At 53.3% G+C, this 19984-nt stretch overlaps 5 protein-coding genes across 5 annotated transcripts; 3 read left to right on the forward strand and 2 right to left on the reverse strand.

Annotated features, from left to right (window-relative positions):
- Positions 1-1120: 1120 nt before the first annotated feature.
- On the forward strand, positions 1121-4469 carry M430DRAFT_222821 (hypothetical protein). Its single transcript, XM_024864672.1, has 4 exons — positions 1121-1748; positions 1802-2821; positions 2899-3135; positions 3183-4469. The coding sequence occupies exons 1-4, from the start codon at positions 1356-1358 to the stop codon at positions 4302-4304; spliced, it is 2772 nt and encodes a 923-aa protein (XP_024722377.1). The 5' UTR covers positions 1121-1355; the 3' UTR covers positions 4305-4469.
- A 781-nt stretch (positions 4470-5250) lies between these two features.
- M430DRAFT_34172 (hypothetical protein) lies at positions 5251-6589 on the reverse strand. The gene has a single exon (XM_024866502.1). The coding sequence runs from the start codon at positions 6301-6303 to the stop codon at positions 5332-5334; it is 972 nt and encodes a 323-aa protein (XP_024722378.1). The 5' UTR covers positions 6304-6589; the 3' UTR covers positions 5251-5331.
- Positions 6590-7160: 571 nt separating this feature from the next.
- Positions 7161-8411, forward strand: M430DRAFT_34173 (hypothetical protein). The gene has a single exon (XM_024866503.1). It carries the CDS (start codon positions 7186-7188, stop codon positions 8338-8340), a length of 1155 nt encoding a protein of 384 aa, XP_024722379.1. The 5' UTR covers positions 7161-7185; the 3' UTR covers positions 8341-8411.
- Positions 8412-8462: 51 nt separating this feature from the next.
- On the reverse strand, positions 8463-9306 carry M430DRAFT_65422 (hypothetical protein). Its single transcript, XM_024869172.1, has 3 exons — positions 9092-9306; positions 8705-9023; positions 8463-8637 (listed from the first exon to the last, which is right to left on the reverse strand). Exons 1-3 carry the CDS (start codon positions 9225-9227, stop codon positions 8475-8477), a joined length of 618 nt encoding a protein of 205 aa, XP_024722380.1. The 5' UTR covers positions 9228-9306; the 3' UTR covers positions 8463-8474.
- A 520-nt stretch (positions 9307-9826) lies between these two features.
- M430DRAFT_34174 (hypothetical protein) lies at positions 9827-10853 on the forward strand. Its single transcript, XM_024866504.1, has one exon. The coding sequence runs from the start codon at positions 10230-10232 to the stop codon at positions 10779-10781; it is 552 nt and encodes a 183-aa protein (XP_024722381.1). The 5' UTR covers positions 9827-10229; the 3' UTR covers positions 10782-10853.
- The last annotated feature ends 9131 nt before the right edge of the window (positions 10854-19984 follow it).

Here is a 19984-nt window from a genome sequence, read left to right on the forward strand (position 1 = left end):
CCTGCAGGCACCGGCGACCGAGTACATTAGGTCCCTTGGAAAATAGCTAGAAACTCTTGCTCGGGTTCTCCGTGCGGTCTACACGGTGATCAAGAGGCGTCGTCCCCTGAGCGCAACGCTAGCCCTTGGCAGGTTAGAGCGGGCACAGACCCCCCACCCTAAATGAACGTCGGAATCCCTGTCAGCAAAAACGCGAGTCGTACACTGCGCTGCATCGTGGACGGTGGGAACTGGAAGCAGTCAACACATGTCATGGCTACACTTCCTCTGTACATGTTCATGTCATGGCTGCAGTACTCGCTACATGCTATTGCCCGCGACTCACTGCCCTCTCGCAGGTACACAGTACAGCACGGGAGAACCCAACCACCTGGAGGCTGGCACGCCCCCCCTGAATAATGCCTCCTTTCTCTCCTCCGTGCACGGCTGGCAATAATGGCCATCGGGCCTTACAGTACCAGCGCGGGAGTCCGCACTCCGCAGATATGTCGAATCCTACGGAGGTACAGCGAACGCTGAGCACGGAGCTCTGGGTAGGTAATTTCACACTGCCAGGTACAGTACAGCGCTCGTTACTACTCTACCTACCACACAGTATTATCAGCAAGGCTCAAGACCTCGAGAGTCAGGGTCGGGCATGGCCAGTACCAGCACCGAGAGGCCCTAGCTCTGCCGGGGATTCAAACCTTCAGGCACGCCAGCCAGAACCAACCAGACCCCCAACCTCCCGCCCAGCCGTGCTCTCCACCCGGCATCAAATCCACAACAGAGCCAATCATCGCCCGCCTTCTCTCTGTCAGCACGCAGCCAGAAAAGCTTCCTTGGCCCGAGCCCTTGTTCGACTTGTTGCCGTTTGGAAGCTCCCCCGAGTAGTGTGTAGTTAGCGGGACCCCATTTCTTTGTGCCGGATCTCTTGAGTCTCACATCTCCATCCCCATCTTCCCTTCTCTCAACCACCCATTCCGTATATACGACGACACGGTGCTCGACGCGGCACTGCTCTCCTTTCCTCTCCTCTTTTTGCTCCTTCTCCACTTCCGCTTTACTTTTGCCTCCTCGACGGCTCGAGAGTCAGTGCTCTCGAGCGATATTGTCTGCGGCTTGCTGGTTGAGATCGAAGAACATCCACTCCTACTACACACTCCTTACCGGCCACATTTTCCTATCTATCCTTTCGAAACCGATTCGCGGGCGGCATCTATCATCAACTTCTGCCTACCAAATTGGACTGTTAAAAAAAAGAATTCGACCTTCTAGCAGTATCAGACGTATTACGAAACACAGTCCCCAAAGACATTCGATTCTAAGCCTTCAAAAAGACCGATATCTTCACTTTCCTTCCTGCCTCCCTAGTCATGGCGCCATCACTCAACACACACGGGTCTTTCGTGCGACCACGGACTGGAGACCGTGATGGCCGTCCAGCAACCCGCGACCAAAACGATCAAAACCTGATCATCCCGAGCCGGACCTCGTCTTTGCATTCGCGAATCACACAACCAATCCCATCGTCACTGAACAATGCTAAGCCGCTACAGCGGACACCCAAGACCCTCACCCACGCCTATATGGTCTGCGGTGTTGGACGAGAACCATCACAATGGGTAAAGGCAGCGCCACCGTCGCAGGGGAAGATTGGACACATGAAATCAGCTGTCGGTCAGTTCTGGTTGCCAGAGATTCTTGGAAGCAGTCCCAGATTAGAGCAGGATAATGAGATTGCGAGATCTCTGCATGCGGCAATGAGAGTGAGTTGGCTCGCACAATATTTGACCTACGAAAATGCTAATCTCCGGAAAAGGCTTGTTTTCCACACGATGTTGAAATTTGCACAGGGCGAAGCCAGCCGCACTGCGTGCATCACTCATTTGTCCTGCAACAGGATTCTTCTCACACTCTTTACGGGATAGCTCTGCGGGTGTGGTCAAGAGCAGATGAGAAGCGTGCCGAGACTATCCGCGATCTGCGAAAGAGGACCGAGCCTGATTTCTATGATTCTCCGGATGAGACGTATTGGATTCCATACTGCTTGTCGTTCCTCTCCAGATATCCCCTCTATGACCTGTTGGGAGACTACCTGAGGGGCATGTGGATCCACTGGAACAAGGCGACCAACCTGTTTCACGCGGAAGAGGTCTCCCGTATCCTAAGCTTCCCTGCACCCAGACTGAACGACCTTGTCCGCATCGACATGAAGGATTACGCTCTCTGCTACCAATTCCCATCATCTCCAACTGGGTTCCAGAACTTTGCCATGTGGCCATTGTTCCAGTGTTTATCCATTCCAAACATTGTTGGTGTGATAGAGGCCGCTCTGTCACCAACTCGTCGCATTATTTTTGTCAGTCATTACCCGGCTATGCTTACCGTAGCGGCTGAAACCATCCGATACTGTGTGCGTGTTTATGAGTGGAGTGGTCTTTACGTTCCAGTTGTGCATGCTAGACATGCCAAGGAACTCGTTCAGGAGCCCGGCCCATACATTCTGGGTATCACTGCGGAGTGTCGGTCGCTCTTCACGGCACCACCCGACGCTCTGGTGGTGGATCTGGATCGCAATTTCGTGTTGACATCAAGCCCCCCGACTGCTTTGACTCCTGGTCAGAGGACAAAGATGATCAATCGTATGACCCAAGCGCTGAATGGGGATGTTACACCATCCGGTGTCCCGCAACATCTTCGATCTGCGTATGGGGGTGGGAAGCTGGTTCCCGCAGGCCAGATCATTGTGATGCGGGGAGAGGTTGAGTCGATTCAAGATCCGGAGTGGTGGAACCAGGACGCTATTATGGCTGTCATGGACCATGTCTGCGAGAAGATGGTGAGTCTAGATCTCAGCACATATACCCCCATTTATCCTATTGTTTATCGCGAATTCTAATCATTGTTTCATAACAGGGTAGGAACACCGGCATGAAAGCCGTTTTTGGCGGGGCTGTGAAGAAACCCCTGATGACGAAGGTATCGATGAGACATCTCAATGAGATTGTGCGAGAGCGCAATCAATACTCCAGGGATGCTCTCGAAGCATGGCAAGATTTCATTAACCTCAAAGGTCGTATGGACACAGAGCTCGGCAAGGTCAATAAGAGAAATAACTTCCTCGTTGAGGAACTGGAGAGCTGGAAACAGCAGGTATGTAATATCTTGAGGGGAATGCTCATTTACTAATTCCTTATTAGTTCCTCAAATTCCAATCGTTTGCCGAGCAACTTACCAAAGAGACTCAGGATCTCAAGGTCAAGATCGAGAACCACAAACGCGAGAACAGACGCCTCACGGGTCTCATCGATCAACAGAAGGATGACGCGGCTCGTCTGGCTGCTCGCCTTGCTGGAACGGAGAAACAACGTGACGATGCTCTCGAGGCTCTCGTACTCCAACAAGAGATCGCCGAGGAGCTCGAGCGTGAACGGAAACGCAACAAGAAAGAACTTGCTGCTCTTCAACATACTAACGTCACTATTCTCCGCCAACGCGATGAGGCTCAACGGGTTGTTCTTCACCTTCGTGCCTTAATCACTGGACAAACTCACCACATGGAGCATATTGTCCGGACACTCGGTCAGTCCCCAGAACTAGCCGATTATATCGAGAGTGCTTATGAGGAGGAAGGAGAAGACCTCGAAGACATTGTCGAAGAAGAGAGGGGCGAAGATTCCGGCGCGTATGATTCCCGTGCATCATCTCGGTTGTTCCGACACAGCAAGAACGGCGATGACAACAACCCGGACATGGAAACTCGTCTGGTCAACGGTATTCGGAACAATAAGCGATTCAGTAACATGAGTATTGTAGACGTCGCCGACCGACATCTTAGGGATAAGACAGATGCTATTGCGCACATTATCCGGAACATCAGCGAGCAGTGCGCCGCTGCGGTCGAGGGTCTCCAACTTGCTCACGATGCGGAAGTTGAAGCCGAAGAGCTTGCGCTCCACGAGGCCCGGGGTGGGGGACATCGTGAAAGTAACCTCTCAGTCCTCTCCGCTAACAGCGATGATGGGAAAGGATCAGAGACTGGTGATGATAGCATGCTCCACCCAGGTCGTGCGTCGAGTATCCCTCCGACGCCAGACCTCATCCACAACCGGTCGAGCACCTCGATGTCGATTTCCAGTGCGACAACAACCCCGGAGCGAAGCAGTCAGCAATACAATATTGGAACAGACATCCCAACGAAGATCGTAGAGGATAGCGATGAGGAGATTGAAGGGAGAAGCGAGGCCGAAGAAGTCCTCGACAAGAGCGGCCTGATCCACCGACCTGCTGGTGCCCGGATCAGCGCGCTGGGTGGCCCTTAGACGTTACGGCGATGGAAAGCGTGTGCAGTATTTGATATTTCTCAGGCGGCGTTCACAGGCGGTTCTTTCTGGATGTCAGATTTGATCTTTCTTTGCGAGTCTACATTTACATTTCTTGATCCCGCGTGGAAGAGGCAGGAGAGGAAATACCGGGCTGTTTAATACCCGATGCAAGGAAACAATTAAAAGAGTGGCCGAGGAGGTACTTACCTTACTTTCGAATGTAACTTACTGCAGTCTTAGCTGGGCTAGTCAATCCACATCAGATTCTATGATCGAGGTTTCATGGGACGTGAAGCTCAGTCTGACTGGGGAAGACACCAACCCTGTCTACGCATGATATCTGGTTTTGGCGGAGGGGCATAAGCCGGGTTGAGAACCTGCTTCCCCGAGAAGTTCGTCAGAGGAGGAAGGAAACGGGGAAACAGGGTTATTAGTCCGCGACTCTCTTTGCTCTTGTTCGCCGGAGCTCAGCTCCTTCCCTGCTCCAGACGTGCAACAAGAATTGCATCGCCCCGCAGTGCCATGTAATATGATATATAATGAATGGATCGTGGTTTCATAGGTAAGTGCTACACTACTTACCTGCTCTATAATCTTTCTCTCCTTTGCTCACTCAGCTTTTACCTACCTAGGTAGATAGGTAGCTAAGGTACCCATTGATCATGCCTGAATCAAACCGAGGCATGAAATGGCATCCACGCACTATTCCCAATCCATCCTGTCAACAGAAGCCCCGCAGGGATTAAACAAGAGCCCGCGAGACGGCTGCAGGGCCCTGATTTGCGACGTGCAACAAAACCCACAGCGCTGCGCGTGATTCGATGATGTGTATGTCAGCCACGCGGTGGCTGGAGTGCATTAGGCCATGTCTTGACTGTGGTTTGAGGAGGGAGCTCTCTGCTCGGAAAGGAGTGGCATCAAGATTTCAAGCCAAGCGATGTTCGACGGTCTATAAGATTGAAACTTCTACAAATATATATTGGACAAATCGGTATCGCCCTCCACAGTCCTCCCAAGGAGCGTGCTAATCCCCCGTTATGCTTTTCAGAATCACGTCATTCTCCATGCTTGCAGAGACGTCCTTCAGATGCTCCATATCACTAGCCAGCGCCCTCCGCTGCGCCTCCAGCTCTCCCTGATCTCGCTCCAGCTCCCTGATATACTCCATCGCCAGGACCAGCACCTCACCCTTGCTGATCTTCTTCTCCGGCTCCCCGCCCGGCCCCTCAACCTCGCCTCTCCCGGCCCGCTTGGGCACCGCCGAGAGCAGCGTCTCGAAGTACCCGTTCAGGCGCGTACGGTACTTCTTCTCCGTCAGGTTGTGGCTCCGCTTGCTCTTCGAGCTTGGCAGGTCCGGGGAGCTGCATTCTGCTCTGCCTCCCGGGTCGTAGTTTTTGGACAGTGGCTGCTTTCTCAGGCTGCTCCGTCGGTCCCTCGCGGGCTGCTTGCTACCGCTGCTATGCTTTCGGCGTTGAGGAGATGACCTGGAGCTTTCGGGGCGACGGCTTCCCCATGCTGTTGCCCAGCAGGGCTTGTACGTTGCCGTTGTTGGGAATGGATCCAGATCACCCGACGGGGCTGTGAAGGGCTGCGGGAGAAGCTCCTGGTCATTTTCAACGGGGGGTGCACCCGAGAATAGGCTCTCGTCGGAGTTGGATGTCGTGCTCTGGTTCCGCGTCTCTGGATTCCTAGCCGTTGCAGTCGACGTCGTCGGCGCAAGACCGTTATTCAGATCGGCTCCCGATATTGTAGATGGCAAGGGCAGCATGGTACCGAGTGGATTGTTGACCTGGCCCCCTAGAAAATCAAACCCTTTCCCTGAGGCGCCGAGTGGCGGGGTATATATCGGGAGCGGAGACGTGGGGGAGGTCTCCAGGTCGGCGAACAGCCATTCCTGAGGTAGCAGGGCTGACGGGGTCCCCAAGTCGGGAGCATAGTAATCGCCGACCATGCTGCCGAGATTGTTGCACGGAGCGACTTCATCGGGCAGCGACATGTTGGCCTACATGGCTTTTAGTGAGATGTACTCTGGAATACTGCAGAGGCAAGAGGCTACAAAGATGGGCATGGGGTGTAGGGTGCGAGATAAGATAGTACGAGGCGGGTTTCAACTCTCTCGAGGTCTCTACAATCACGCAAGTAGATTGGTGATGTACAGTTTGGGAGTGTTGAGATAATGAGAGGGTGCAGCGGACTGCTTTCTCTGCCCTCCGCACGTGTCATTTATATCCCCACGTCATCTTGGAGAGATTTCTCATGCTATCAGCGCGGAAAAGAGTTGAAAAGAGTGATGCCATATCTTTGCCTGCCAGAATAGATGCCACCCTCTACATCATTTCCAAAGCAGCCACATTCCAGTCCTGGGAAGTGGTTATCTCGGGATGCGATTGGCCGTTCGGCTTCCATCGGGTTCCGGTCTGGTTATGTAAAGGAGCTCGATCATCCCGAGTCGATTGCTCTCGAGGGAATTCCCGGGCACAGCACCGTTGTAGGCGTCATCCCGGGGCTCTCTCTCGGGTCCCTCACATCTGATCTTATCAGGTCGTCCCCTACCCGAGCCGGCGGGAAAGGAGGATCACTCATACATACATCCCAAGAACTTCGCACGAAAATGCAGATACGGAGATAGCACATGTAGGGTTTTGTAACGGCGTGTTAATCAAAACCATAATTAGGATTTCTATCCTCATGGCTGGGATATCAAGTAGTTGGAAGTTATGAGTTCTGCATGAGTTCCGAGGCCTTGGGAGCGGAGGAAGCTCCGCGCGGAAACCCGCCAAGCGAACAACCAGAAAGCGCTAGTAGAACCGCCCCTCCATCGCCCCTCCACCAAACTAATGTAAGGTACAACTCCCCTCACTCATCACAGCATCTCAAAATGCCTGACATTGGCACCACCGCCCCCTCTCCCCCGCGCACACCGCCACACAAACGTGCCCCTAAACCCAAACCTCCCAACCCCATCGAATCCGCAATCCGCACCTGGTTCGCGACGCTCCCCTCGCCGCTCCTCGCCTCCCTCCCCTTCACCCTCTCCACCCTCCTCGCCTCCTCCCCCAAACGCTGGGTCGTCTACCCACCCCTCGTCCTCCTCCCCTCCGGCAGCTTCCACTCCCCAAACTGGACCTCCCTCACGCCCCATCTCTCCACCCTCTGGCCTCTAATCCTCGCCCAGATCTCCACACGCGAAGGCAAAGGCGCACTCACGCACCTCGCGATCAACGCCGGGATCCCGCTCAGCACCCCCGACGATGGCGAAGCCGAGAACATCCTGCGGTCCCCCAGCGGGCTGATATTTCTGCACGGGGATTTCGGACCCGAGATCGAGAAGGGCCGGGAGCCCAGCGCGCGCGATTTCCAGGAGGCGTTTTGGGTCAGCTCCAAACAGAATGGCATCGTGCAGGTGTGGGCGCCCCGGTATACGATGTTTAGCCGCGGGAACGTGACGGAGAAGGCGAGGCTGCTGGGGTTTCGCGACTACGCGCAAGTAATGACGGCTGTGGATCTATATGCAGGGATTGGGTATTTCGTGTTTAGTTATGTGGCGATAGGGACGCGGAGGGTTCTGGGGTGGGAATTGAATCCTTGGTCTGTGGAGGGGTTGAGGAGGGGCGCGGCTGCGAATGGCTGGGAGGTGAAGGTTGTAAGGCCCGGGGAGGAGTGGAATGGGGTGGGCACTGAGAGGATCGTGGTTTTTCTGGAGGATAATAGGAATGCGGAGAGGAGAGTAGAGGGCGTGAAAGCGCTGGGCTCTATCAGGCACATCAACTGTGGTTTGTTGCCAACGAGTGAGGCGAGCTGGAAGATGGCGCTACGGATCTTGAATGCGGATGGGTGGCTACACCTGCATGAGAATGTAGGGGCGAAGGATGTTGTAAAAAGGGGGGAGGAGATCAAGGAGATCTTGAGGACGGAGCTGGAGAAGGGAAAGGCTGGGCGAGAATTGAAGATCGAGCATATAGAAACCGTGAAGAGTTTTGCTCCCGGTGTATTCCACATAGTGTATGATGTCTACGTCTCTACTAAAACATGAGGCGTCAATGAAGTCCTCGCCCATAATATACATGAGGCGCCAATCATCAAGCCGTTGCCCATAATCCGAATAAACTGTGCTCCCTATCATGATCGTATCCTGCGACGAGCGTCGAGCCCGATGAAAGATGGCGCTCAATCTCTCCTGAACTTCCGTGGTATGTTCTGCTCCACAATCGCCAACTTATCCAAGGCTGCGACCCTGGCTTCCTCATCCTCCAGTTCATCATGTTTCTTAAAATGCTCGATATCCTCCGGGTGTACCAGATCCTCCATCTTGGTATTCTCGTCGTGGTATCTGTCCACTAATCAGCCACGTCCTCTCCCACACCCCCTCCCCTCTCCCCCGGGGCATCCAAACTCACCTCTCCCAATGATGAATCTCATACTCCGTCTCCATATCCCAATGATGACCCGGCCCCAGCCCAAAATCCGGCAACGTCTTCCCCTGGCTCGTGAACGCCTCCCACTCACCACGCTGCACCACCCCATCCCCATCCCCATCCAGCAAGTCTAGCACCTCCCTCAACACCTCATCTCTCTTCTCACTGCCCACGTTCGCAAGACTCGGGTCCTCAAACCCATACGTCTTCAGTATCTCCGCTGCTTCCCAGCCGCCACTGCCGTCGTAATCATGAAGCTGGAAGAACGCCCCGGCGTCGAAATCTGCAATGTGGTGCTCCTCTAAGAAGTGTTAGTTAGCTTAAGCTTGGTAATGGTGTAAGAGGAGGGGGGAGGGGAGGGGAGAGGACCAGCCATGTGCCGCACGGCCCACGGCGCGTCCGCGGGCACCGTGAGCGGTTTCTGGTGAGGATTGCCGTGCGCTGTTGCGCGGCTCGCGAGAGCCAGAGCCGCGCCAAAGAATCCTAAAAGCTGCCCGATCGCCATGCTGGTTTCGTGGTGCGAGGTCAAGGTCAGAGGGCAGATTTCCTCAGTGCTGTACTTATCACTGTAGTTGGCAGGGCAGGGTTCAGGGGTAAGTTGCTACTAAGATACACTAGGCCGTCCCGCTTCAGTACCGGGAATCGGGTAAAAATACCCGGCCCGGATTTCGCGACGCGACTTCTAATCCGTTTGAGATTACAGGAAATCCAGTGCAGAACGTGAGGCTGCGCGCTCTTCGATCAAGGAACCTGAAGCCCATTACTTATCATCCATTGATCACGCTCCCTCTCTACGGTAACTGGATTTGTCAAGAGCAACATACAAGCGCAGAAAATGAGCAGACCCGTCGAGAAAGCCCTCAACGAGCTGATTCCTCGTCTCGCGGGCCCGCTGCCCCCAGAGCTTATCGAGCTGGCCAGCTCTCTGCTCGCGCAGTCACGAAATAAGATCAGTAATCTCAAGGCTGAGGAGGAGATCGGCCGGACTTTTGCGTGTGCCAATCTTGCTTGTGAACGGTATGCTACTCTCCCGCGCTGCCCTCCCCATCGGTCCAAAAAAAGCACGAGAACAAAATGTACTAATGTTAACATGCACAGATTGAAAACGACCCTCAACCTCCCCCCCATCGAGCCCCGGCCTCCCTGTCCCCCCCGCGTCTATGCTAGGCTCTACTCCTATTTCGACCGCGCCCTCCCCTCCTCAACCTCTACCCCCAGCCGCCGCGCCCGCCAACCCCGCCCCCCCTCGCCCTCGCGCCCCTTACCCTCACGCCACGCCCCTCCCCCCACAAAGAGCCTCGAAGGCTTCCGGACCCCCAGACGCGGATTACGGGGCGGGAAAGCGAAGCATGAGCTACCGCGCTGGATCGGCCCCGCGGTGCGACAGGTATGCAAGGAGCTAGGTGCGGGCCGCGCGATGCCGCATGTCTTGGCGGGCGTCGAGAGCGTGATGCTGCTCCCGTGTCCCGGGCCAGAAGACGGAGATGAAGATGTCGGCGGGGAGCGGATGAGTGGGAAAACACCAGCGCTGATCGCGGCCGTGTTCTCGTTCGTGATGGTGCGGCTCACGGGCCAGCAGACGGATACCAAACAGTATAACGAACAAGTGCGGAGAGTCCTCAGCGTCTTGCGCGAGCTGCGAGAGGATGAAGCAGCGCTGGCTAGGATCGGAGAGGGAGAGGAGGCGTGGAAGGGCTGGGAAGAGGTCCGGAAGAAGGATGTCGATGATTGGTTGAAGGAGATTAGCAACCATGGCTGGTTGCGCATGGCTTGGTGGGAGAACATCATCGATGGATCGGGCGCCAGCGGCGAGGTCGAGATCGAACCTCCTGAATCCGAGGAGGAACGGGAGGACGCGGATGAGGAAGAGGAGAGCAAGCGCTTGCGAGAGGTGCGCGCTGGATCCATGAGGCAGGAGGAGTTCGACTACCTGAGCGAGACGAAGAGGGAGCAGTTCGCGCGCTGGAAGAAACTGATGCTGGTCAAGATTGATGAGCTGGTGCAGAGCGGGATCTTGGAAGAGGAGGGGGAGGATACGGAGATGCGGGATGTTAGCTGACGTTCCTATATTTGTTATACCACATATATATATATTTATGAGAGTTGAGTTGACTCTGAATCTAGAGATACCCCTTTTAAGAACAAGAACAAGAATCCTCCCCCGGTTTGTGAGTACCTAGGTATATTACATTATCCCCTAAATTTTGTCTCAACTTAAACCCAACTCCCTGACCCCGTCAATAATCCCAATCACAACCCTCAAACCGCCAGGGACAGACAGATATTCCTGAAGACAAAGAACGAAGCAGGAAATCAATAGCCAGTAATAACCAGCCCCCATCTATAGCTGAACAGCTCATGTAGATCACCTTGATAAAAATGATCGGTACGGGATTGATAGATAGGAAGTACCTGTAGGGTCGGTTAGGTAGTAAGTAGCCGAGTTACGCTGCGTCTCGCTTACCTACTCACAAAGCCATACATACCTAACTTATAAGCGAGCCCACGATTAGATGGACAGTCTCTCTTCTTTCCCCAGACTTAAAGGTACCTAGAAATGCTACCCGGTAATAGGGGTCCTATTACCGAAGATCCGTTGTACCAATTTGCTACCTTACCTGTATAGGTATATAGCCTCTCTACCTAGACTCTACCTTTACTCGCAGACCGAACTTGGGGATGATAGTAGCAGAGATGATAATTTGCTCTGCGAATACTGATGTATGAATATGGCACATGTATTTGACTTGAATTGTCGCTAACTTATCGATAGAGCAAACTTTGATAAGGGTACTTGGCCCAGCAGCGTGGACAGAGAGCGTGTTGTCTTTCCTTGATTATGCTTATTCGACGATAAGTGCAAGCGGTATCCACCATTGTGTACTCGGTACATCAAGATTTGAAGGTTGGGCTTCCTATTGGTACGAGTCCGCGCTGTTGATGTTCGTACGAGTAATGGTGCGCATGCCCGTCCAACACGGCGGGTTCTAGGTATGCAGGTTGAAGTGGTGTATAGCACTTAACTAACTACCTACCTATTGATAAGCCGACGACTATGCCAACTATGCCAACTAGTAATGGTACTGCACATGTGGCACGGCACGTAGATGAATGTTTCGAGTCGTGAAGATCATGTAGCATTCTTTTACCTCCTTTGGTTCTTTGAAGAGCCGCCGAGAAGGAGTTCGGCTAGAGGATAGCCGGCGTCGGAATCGGCGCGCGGCGGGGACCGGGCCGGAGAGGAGAAGAAGGGTTTCGGGGTTCGCTCGATCCGCAGATGGCTCGGTTCAGCGCCGGAGAGAAAAGACGGAACAATGCACGATCAGAAATCTTCCGAACACAATCAGCTTGCTTCAGTCCTGTATGCATCCTGTATGCAGACGACTCTCCTATCGCTTGTCGATAACTTTAATATTAGATCATTGTACGTTAAGATCACCACTTGTGGATATAGCATACAGCCTTATGTACCTATCGTGATCTTTTGATGCATTGGAAGAGAAGCCCGCATGAAGGAAGGCTGGAGCCGGAGCCACCACCAGCAGACACGAGTCGTATGTTCCCATCACAGCAAAAATTACCGTCACATCCAGCTCGGCCCTCTGCCCTCTGTCGATCTTCTTCGGCCTCCGAGTCTCTCAGAACTCCAGAAATGTGAACCATCTCAGGATTCTCAGCACTGTCAGCAGCCTCACTTATATATTAAGGATGCGGATGGCTGAAACGCACACTTTAACCGACGGGGGGTGGAGCAGCAAGGAGAGATCTCTGTTGTACATTTTGCTGATAATTCTTCCTCTTCTAGTAGTATTTTTGGAGCTGCCCAGGCGACTGCGAGCGCAGATCTCTTGCTCGGACGCGACCCGCAACCGACAACGCCTGTCACTGCGAGTCGCTCAAGGTCGAGCACAGTTCATGGAGCGGCGTGTGCGATGAGGGCGATGTTCATTCTGGGTGATGATGTTCGTTTTGAGCTGTGCCCTGACTCCCTGAGCGACTACTGGCGGAGTTCCTACTGCTACGGTCAGGGCACTCCCAGCCTACAGCGTCCCTCTGTACCGGATCCAGCCTTTGTCTCCGACGCTGTTGCGGAACCCTGGTTGCCGTGCGTGCATGCTTCCCTCGACAGGACAGGACGACTCTCCGTAGGGATCCGGGATGAGAGAGCATTATCTCCTGAGGGCCAGTCAACATGTGCTCGTGGAAGGGAGGAATTCTTCTGGAGAAGGGCTCCTTTGCTCTTATATTTTCATGGTTCAATAGAAGATGACCCTTTCATGATCTCGACTCCCCTCCCGTGGGCCGTTCCTCGCACAATTCTCTGTCTGTGATTCTGATTCGCGTATGGAGAGACGGGTCCCAGATTCCCAGCCTGCCAGGCCAACCCCTGGGCTGTTGTCGCTACTAAGTTTTGCCTCCAGGCCTAGAAGCGTATAGCGGCTGGTGTTCCCCTGGACGGCCCCTGGATGGTTGGAAGTGCCGCTGTCATGATGTACTCGCTGTACACGACTTCTACGGAATAACAACTTCTAACCGCTCCGTAAATGCCTAAATGAGCCTGTACTAGCGACGAGGCATTTCTCTGCCTGTCCTAGACCCTGCTACCAGAGGGAAAATAACCCAGGCCAAGAGTGCTCTGTAGACGGCACAAGGTACCTTGGTAGTAGGTACGTACATACTACTGGACTAACAGTATTTTTGTACTGCTGGTCCTCAGTGTGTATACTACTCCGTATGGTCTCCCGCCCTCAGTCCTGTCAACCCTTGCCCATCCCCCCGGGCCTAACAACTTCGCTCAGTCCCCTATCTTCTATCTTCTATCTTCCATCTTCCTGTCGCCCCCTTCTTCGCCCCCCGTGTCAATGCGTCTGGATGCATCCCTCGTCTTGCGACCGGTATCCCATCTCTGAATTGCTTCTCTGTTGACATCTCAACAAGGCCGTCTACTGCGGCAGAACGCGTCGTCCGCCCGCTTTGAAATCCAGAATCGACACAAGCGACGCGTTCCTTACCCCTGGATTTCCTCGACATAATATTATTCTGTGATAAGGGAAACACAGAAGCGAAGCCTGAGACGCGGTGTCTTTTGTTCCACGATAGACCGTTGCGCGCTTGATAAACACGACTCTCTTGATTCAATTATAGCCTGGTCCCCGAAAACTACCTAGGTAGATTCTACTAACTTCTCGACCGCGCGCTACCCTACACCGCATTCCACCACAACACACCGTCACATCTTTCTCCCCTCACCTTCACTAGAACTGGTCGCAACGAATCTTCGTGCAGAGCCATGGCAAGCTCTCCGCCAGCTTCGCCTGACGTGGCTCCTTCGAGACCCGTGAGCGCCATGATGCGTCCTCCGCGAGCGAATAGCCGGATGAGCATGACTAGCAGAGCTGGAGGAAGTAGAGCTTCGGATGAGGATGGCAAGACTTCAGTCAAAGTCGGTATGTTAAACCCGCTCTACGCCTGTCTGCCGCGGCGATACACTGACGCGTTCATCCTACAGCTGTCCGTGTACGACCACCGCTCAAACCGACAGATCCGGGGTACGAACTCATGCCGCAACGCTTCCAGCGTTCCATGGTCCAAGTAACATCACCCACGAGTCTGGCAATTGAAACTCCCCCGCAAGGACGCAAACTCTTTGTATTCGACAGGGTCTTTGGCGAAGATGTCACACAGGAGGGAGTCTGGGAGTATTTGCTTGAGAGTACAAATGCCTTCATCCAAGGGTACAATGTCTCTATGCTGGCGTATGGCCAGTCTGGTGCTGGAAAGTCCTACACCATGGGGACATCCGGGCCAGCAGAGCAGGGCAACTCGGATCATATGGGTGAGTTGATATGGTCAACAAGCCTGACCTACCGCAGTGCTCCGATCTCATATATTTGAATGACTAGCGCTAATGTAACTGTTGTGCCAGGTGTCATCCCGCGGGCTGCCGCTGCGTTATTCGAGAAACTAGACGGCGGGCGGTCGACCGGCAATCGCAATTCCCTCTCCGGCTTACGGACTCCTACGAGATATTCTTTGAATGCTGCCTCTACGACGACGGCTAGATCAGCCGAGAAGAACTGGACCCTCAAGGCGACATATGTTGAGATTTACAATGAGCAGCTCCGAGATCTCCTGGTTCCCGAACACATACCACCCAGCGAGAGAGGCACCGTCACAATACGAGAGGATGTGAAGGGGAACATCCTTCTTACTGGTCTGCATCAGGTTGAGGTCAACTCCGTTGATGATCTAATGGCTGCCCTTAACTTTGGATCTATGATTCGCCAGACCGATTCTACTGCTATCAATGCAAAATCATCTCGTTCGCATGCTGTCTTCAGTCTAAACTTGGTCCAGCGAAAGAGCAAGGCGCAGACAGCACAAGGCGCAGATAAACGATTCTCGGTCCCGTTGGAGGCCATGATGAGCGGTGGTGATAGCATAGTCACAATTGATAGCAAGCTACACTTTGTTGACTTGGCCGGGAGTGAAAGACTTAAGAATACCGGGGCACAAGGAGAGCGCGCCAAAGAAGGAATTTCGATCAATGCTGGTCTTGCAAGCTTAGGCAAGGTCATCTCGCAACTTTCATCACGTCAAGCCGGATCCCACGTATCGTATCGTGACTCCAAGCTTACTCGATTACTTCAAGATTCTCTAGGCGGAAACGCGATCACATATATGATTGCATGTGTTACACCAGCAGAATTCCACCTCAGCGAAACCTTGAACACGGTCCAATACGCGCAGCGCGCTCGCGCGATCCAGAGCAAGCCAAGAATTCAGCAAGTTTCAGATGACAGTGATAAGCAAGCAGTGATAGACCGTCTCAAGGCAGAGGTTGCTTTCCTTCGCGAGCAGATTCGAAGCACCGAGCGCACGGGTGATCGGCGACCCCACGCCGCCACCACGGAGAGACCTGAGCGGCAGAACGAACGCGAGGTAGAACTCCAAAATCAACTGCTTGATACCCAGGAGAATTATAATTCTCTGAGCCAGCGATATGCAAAAGTCATCTCCGAGATGGCGAAGGCGCGGGATAAGGAGGCCGCCAGCAACCAGGCTGTCAAGGATTCTTTGGGTGACAGTGCAACGGAACGATTGAAGCGCTCAAACGCGTTTGCCGTAGCAGTCGAGGGGGTCGTTATGGAATATGAGAAGACAATTCAGAGCCTCGAGCAGTCCCTTTCCAGCACGCGCTCAACCTTGTCAAGCACCGAGACGATTCTTCTCGAGAAGGAAACCAAATGTGCTTATGTCGAAACTGTAAACCAGCAACTGCAAGCCCGCCTCCAAAAGTTAATCGACAGAGAGTCGAATACCGAACACTATCTGCATGATCTTGAGTCCAAACTTGATGCCCATACCTCGGGAGAAGAGAAAAACTCGGCCATCATCATGGAACTTCGAAAAGAAATCGCTCGGGTGCGTGAGAACGAAGCAAGCTGCGAGGACTATATCTCGACTTTGGAGGAGCGACTAGCGGAAGCAGACCAGGATGCCGAACTAATGCAACGCGAAATTGATCGCCTAGAGCACGTGGTTGAGCGCCAGAGGAGTCTTGGAAAGCTGGATAGCTTACTGTATGAGCTCGATCACATCCAGAAAGACGGGAAGGATGGTGCAGAAGAGGCTCCGGTTCTCAATGGCAAACATTCTGCCGCGGACCATTCCCGACAGCTGAGCCATGCTAGTAGAATAAGCCACAAGGATACTATCCCGGAGGTCGAGAACGAGGAAGAGGAGCCTGTTTCTCCACGTGGGGGTCAGGAGAGTGTCCACAGATCCGAGACGGATGGGCCTGTTGACAGAGGCGAGCCGCTCGAAGACGATGTCCCGGAAGAATCGCTTGCTATGCCCTCCGAGGAACAGTATGCTCCTCAGAGCCCTGCTCAGTCGAAATTTGTAGAGGACAAGTTAGAGAATGTCACTCAAGAACTGATCAATCTGAAGGTGGAGCACGAAGCCACAGTCAATGAGTTTGATCTTCTGTCAGCCAAGTACGAGGAGGCCCTTCGCACCCTGGCCGAAATGCAGGACGCGGTGGATGAGGCACGTCATAACCCAGGTCCTCGCGACTCCTTCATGTCTGTGACCACACCAGACACGACAAGGCCTTCATCTTTTTTATCAAGCGCGAGGGTGAACGGGCTAAAAGACGGAGGACAACATTCATCCTCGCGATCGCTCTCATCGGAATTGTCCTCAGCTGGGGAATCACCTGGTACTATGGAAACATCTGATGCTGAAGCCGCGAACAAGGAGTCGGAGTCAGGAGACGCTTCCAAGGGCGTGGCAAGTGACGAGACGATAGCGGTGGAGGTAGAAAACTTGAGAAAGCTCGCGTTAGAGACAGAGCAAGCACAAACGCAGTTGGCGCAGAAGTACGCCCAGCTAGAGGAGCAACACTTAGATACCCTGGATCTTGTGGAAGAGCTCAAGGCGGAGGTATCCAAAGCCAGGATGAACGAGAGCTCATCTCCACGATCCTCAACCCCGGTGATCCGTCGCAAGTCAAGTCAGAACGTTATGACCATCGACAAAGCTCACAGAGCATTTGCTTCCCTTCGAAATCTCGCTAGTGACAATTTGGAGGGCAATCAAGATGCCATGGCAAGTTTCGAGCTGAACCTGAATACGGCAATGCATGAGTTGCATGCACGCTCAGAGCGAGTGCAGGAATTGGAAGCAGAGATTGCCTCCGTAAAGAAGGAGATGGAAATGAAGATGACCATTATTTCTGGGCTTACCCGCGAGCGATCAAGCATGAAGTCGTCACCGGTGGATATATCAGTGGTCTCAACGATGCAGGGCCAATTGGAGCAGAGCGAAAATCAAATCCGACTGCTTCAAGAGACTCACGCTGCGCGAGAAAAGGAATTGCAGGCGGAGATAGAAAGTCTCCAGGCCGAAGTGAATGGTCTCCGTGCCTCTGTCGATGCTGGCCCCACTCCCACCGACAGCGAGGGAGCTTCGGCCGAGCTTGAGGCTCAAAAGGAAGCACAAGACAAGAAGATCGCGGATTTGGAGTCCGAGTTGGCCAATTGGGAGGGCAGGCATCAGACCGCTTTGACATCGATGGAAAATTCAGAGAAGCAGCTCTTGAAGACTATCGCCGATCTTGAACAACAGATATCGGCTGTTGGTGAGCAGAAATCTGGTGATGATGATATTGTCAGCTCCCTGCAGAAGGAAATCGAAGAGCACAAGACAGCCGTGGCATTTAGTGTTGCACGTGTGGTCGAACTTGAGCGATCCCATACTTCAACACTGGAGCAACTTGCTGAAGTGACAAAGGCCAGAGATGCCAGCAATGCAGAGATGGAGGAGCACAAGTCGCTTGTTGCCAGACTTGAGCAACAAATAGCAGAGCACGAAAACATTGTCAAGACCCATCAAGACAACCTCAATTCATTGCAAGAAAATCACGTCAAAGAACTTGAGGAGATCAAAGCAAGCACCCAAGCCGATCATGAAGCACAGGTGGCAGATCTTACTTCCAAACATCAGGAAAGCATCGCAGCTCTCGAGACTTCTCTTGCAGAGGCGCGTAACGATCTTACCAAGATTGCAACCCAGGTTGCTTTTGCACTGGGCTTGGATGTCAGCACGGAGAAGCTCGAGGATAGAATTGCTGGCCTTCTCGCTGATCAAGCGGCCTTGGTCCGAGAGCAGAAGAAGAGCAGCGAGATGGAAAAGAGCGTTCTCGAGCTATCGGCCATCAATGATACAATCATGAAAGAGCTGGAGACGGTAAAATCTGAGCTGGCCAGCTTGCTGCTCCAGACCGCTGAAGGAGCCAAGCTCAAGGCTGAGCACGCGACTGTTTCTGAGCAGCTCGCAGCCCTGAAGCAGGAGATGTTGGACCTTGAGACAAAGAACAAGAAGAACTCCCGTCTCGTGGAGGAGCTTGAGGATCAACTCGCGACAAACTTCGACCAACATCAGGCGACCAACAATCGCCTCTCTACGCTGCAAACCGAACGTAATGCTCAATTGGACGAAGCCAACGCAGCCTCCGCTCGTGCTCAAGCTGAACTGGACACGGTCAGAGAAGAATATGCCGACCTTCAAGTAAGCATCGCCTCTACATTTTCCTTTCCACCTTTGCTAACTTTCTAGGCCAAATTTGAGGAACTGGAAGCCGAGCTTGCTCCTAAGCGTTCAAACTCGGTAACGTCACCTCTTCACAAGTCTGCGTCCGTCACATCTCTGCCATCGCCTCCACCGGCTATCCCCTTGCCACCCCTGCCAGGGAGCATTGCAACGGTGATGGCTCCAAACAATGCGGCTAACATCCCGGTTCCACCAACACCGACTCTCCCGAGTAACCGACCCAGCAGCAAAGACTTTGCTGTCTCACAGATGCAGGAAGATCAAGAAGCTCGCATCCGCACCATCGAGAAGCACTTGTTTGCTGAGAGACAACTCACCACGACCCTTGAAGAAGCCCTCACAGACTTAGAGAGGCAGAGCAACAAGGTCAAGGCTGATTGTGATGCGTGGAAGAGACGCGCTGCTGATCTAGAGACGGAGTTGAAGGAAGCCAAGGAGAGAGAGAAGAACAACAGCCTGGAGAAGGAGAACCGGTGGAGCATGCAGCAGGTCGAGGAGGAGCGAAAGAAGAGACGCGATGCCGAGATCGCTCGAGCCCACCTGGAGGAGCGGATGAACGCCATCAGCAAAAAGAAGAAGAAGAAGGGAAGCTTGAACTGCTTCTAAGAAAACTTTCTTCTTTTCTTTCCTTCGGCATTTTCGGCGTCCCTCGGCGTTCTTCCTCTGCACGGCCTTTCATTGCGATTCTCGGTCATGTTCCATTACGCAGATTGAATTTTTAACGCCCTTTTCTTTTCTTTTGCACCAAATTCTACGACTGGGATATGAGCCATAGGCAGAGCTTTTTCTACTCGGCCATCTCCTAATATGTCTGTTACGTGCGCGCACGGTTTTTATGTATGAGATACCACCTCTTTTCTGCTTCGGGTGTTGTGGTGGGCTGGCATGCTCTCGATAAATCTTCCGCGCAAGCTGGGATATCCTGAGACGAGCCTGCAAAATATTTTTTTTTCTTTTCTATTCCCCCCTTTCTTTTCCTGCTCAGTCGCAATTTGCTATCGCGGTATGAAGCCATGATCACGACGAGTGAGGAGATCTTTTGAGATATGGATGCCGTGATGGGAGAGTGGGAGATCAGGATATGCGATATGCTAGCTTGCTGCTGTGATGTAGGGGTTGGAGAATGGTGATGGATGATGGAGTGGG

Source organism: Amorphotheca resinae, assembly GCF_003019875.1.
Source record: "Amorphotheca resinae ATCC 22711 unplaced genomic scaffold M430scaffold_4, whole genome shotgun sequence".
NCBI lineage: Eukaryota > Fungi > Ascomycota > Leotiomycetes > Helotiales > Amorphothecaceae > Amorphotheca > Amorphotheca resinae.

Coding starts and splice junctions, on each gene's coding strand:
- M430DRAFT_222821 (XM_024864672.1), top strand. CDS start 1,356: ATGGCGCCATCACTCAACACACACGGGTCTTTCGTGCGACCACGGACT. Junction 1,749..1,801: donor CTCTGCATGCGGCAATGAGA/GTGAGTTGGCTC, acceptor TCTCCGGAAAAG/GCTTGTTTTCCACACGATGT. Junction 2,822..2,898: donor ACCATGTCTGCGAGAAGATG/GTGAGTCTAGAT, acceptor GTTTCATAACAG/GGTAGGAACACCGGCATGAA.
- M430DRAFT_34172 (XM_024866502.1), bottom strand. CDS start 6,303: ATGTCGCTGCCCGATGAAGTCGCTCCGTGCAACAATCTCGGCAGCATG.
- M430DRAFT_34173 (XM_024866503.1), top strand. CDS start 7,186: ATGCCTGACATTGGCACCACCGCCCCCTCTCCCCCGCGCACACCGCCA.
- M430DRAFT_65422 (XM_024869172.1), bottom strand. CDS start 9,227: ATGGCGATCGGGCAGCTTTTAGGATTCTTTGGCGCGGCTCTGGCTCTC. Junction 9,024..9,091: donor GGCCGTGCGGCACATGGCTG/GTCCTCTCCCCT, acceptor AACACTTCTTAG/AGGAGCACCACATTGCAGAT. Junction 8,638..8,704: donor GAGATTCATCATTGGGAGAG/GTGAGTTTGGAT, acceptor ATTAGTGGACAG/ATACCACGACGAGAATACCA.
- M430DRAFT_34174 (XM_024866504.1), top strand. CDS start 10,230: ATGAGTGGGAAAACACCAGCGCTGATCGCGGCCGTGTTCTCGTTCGTG.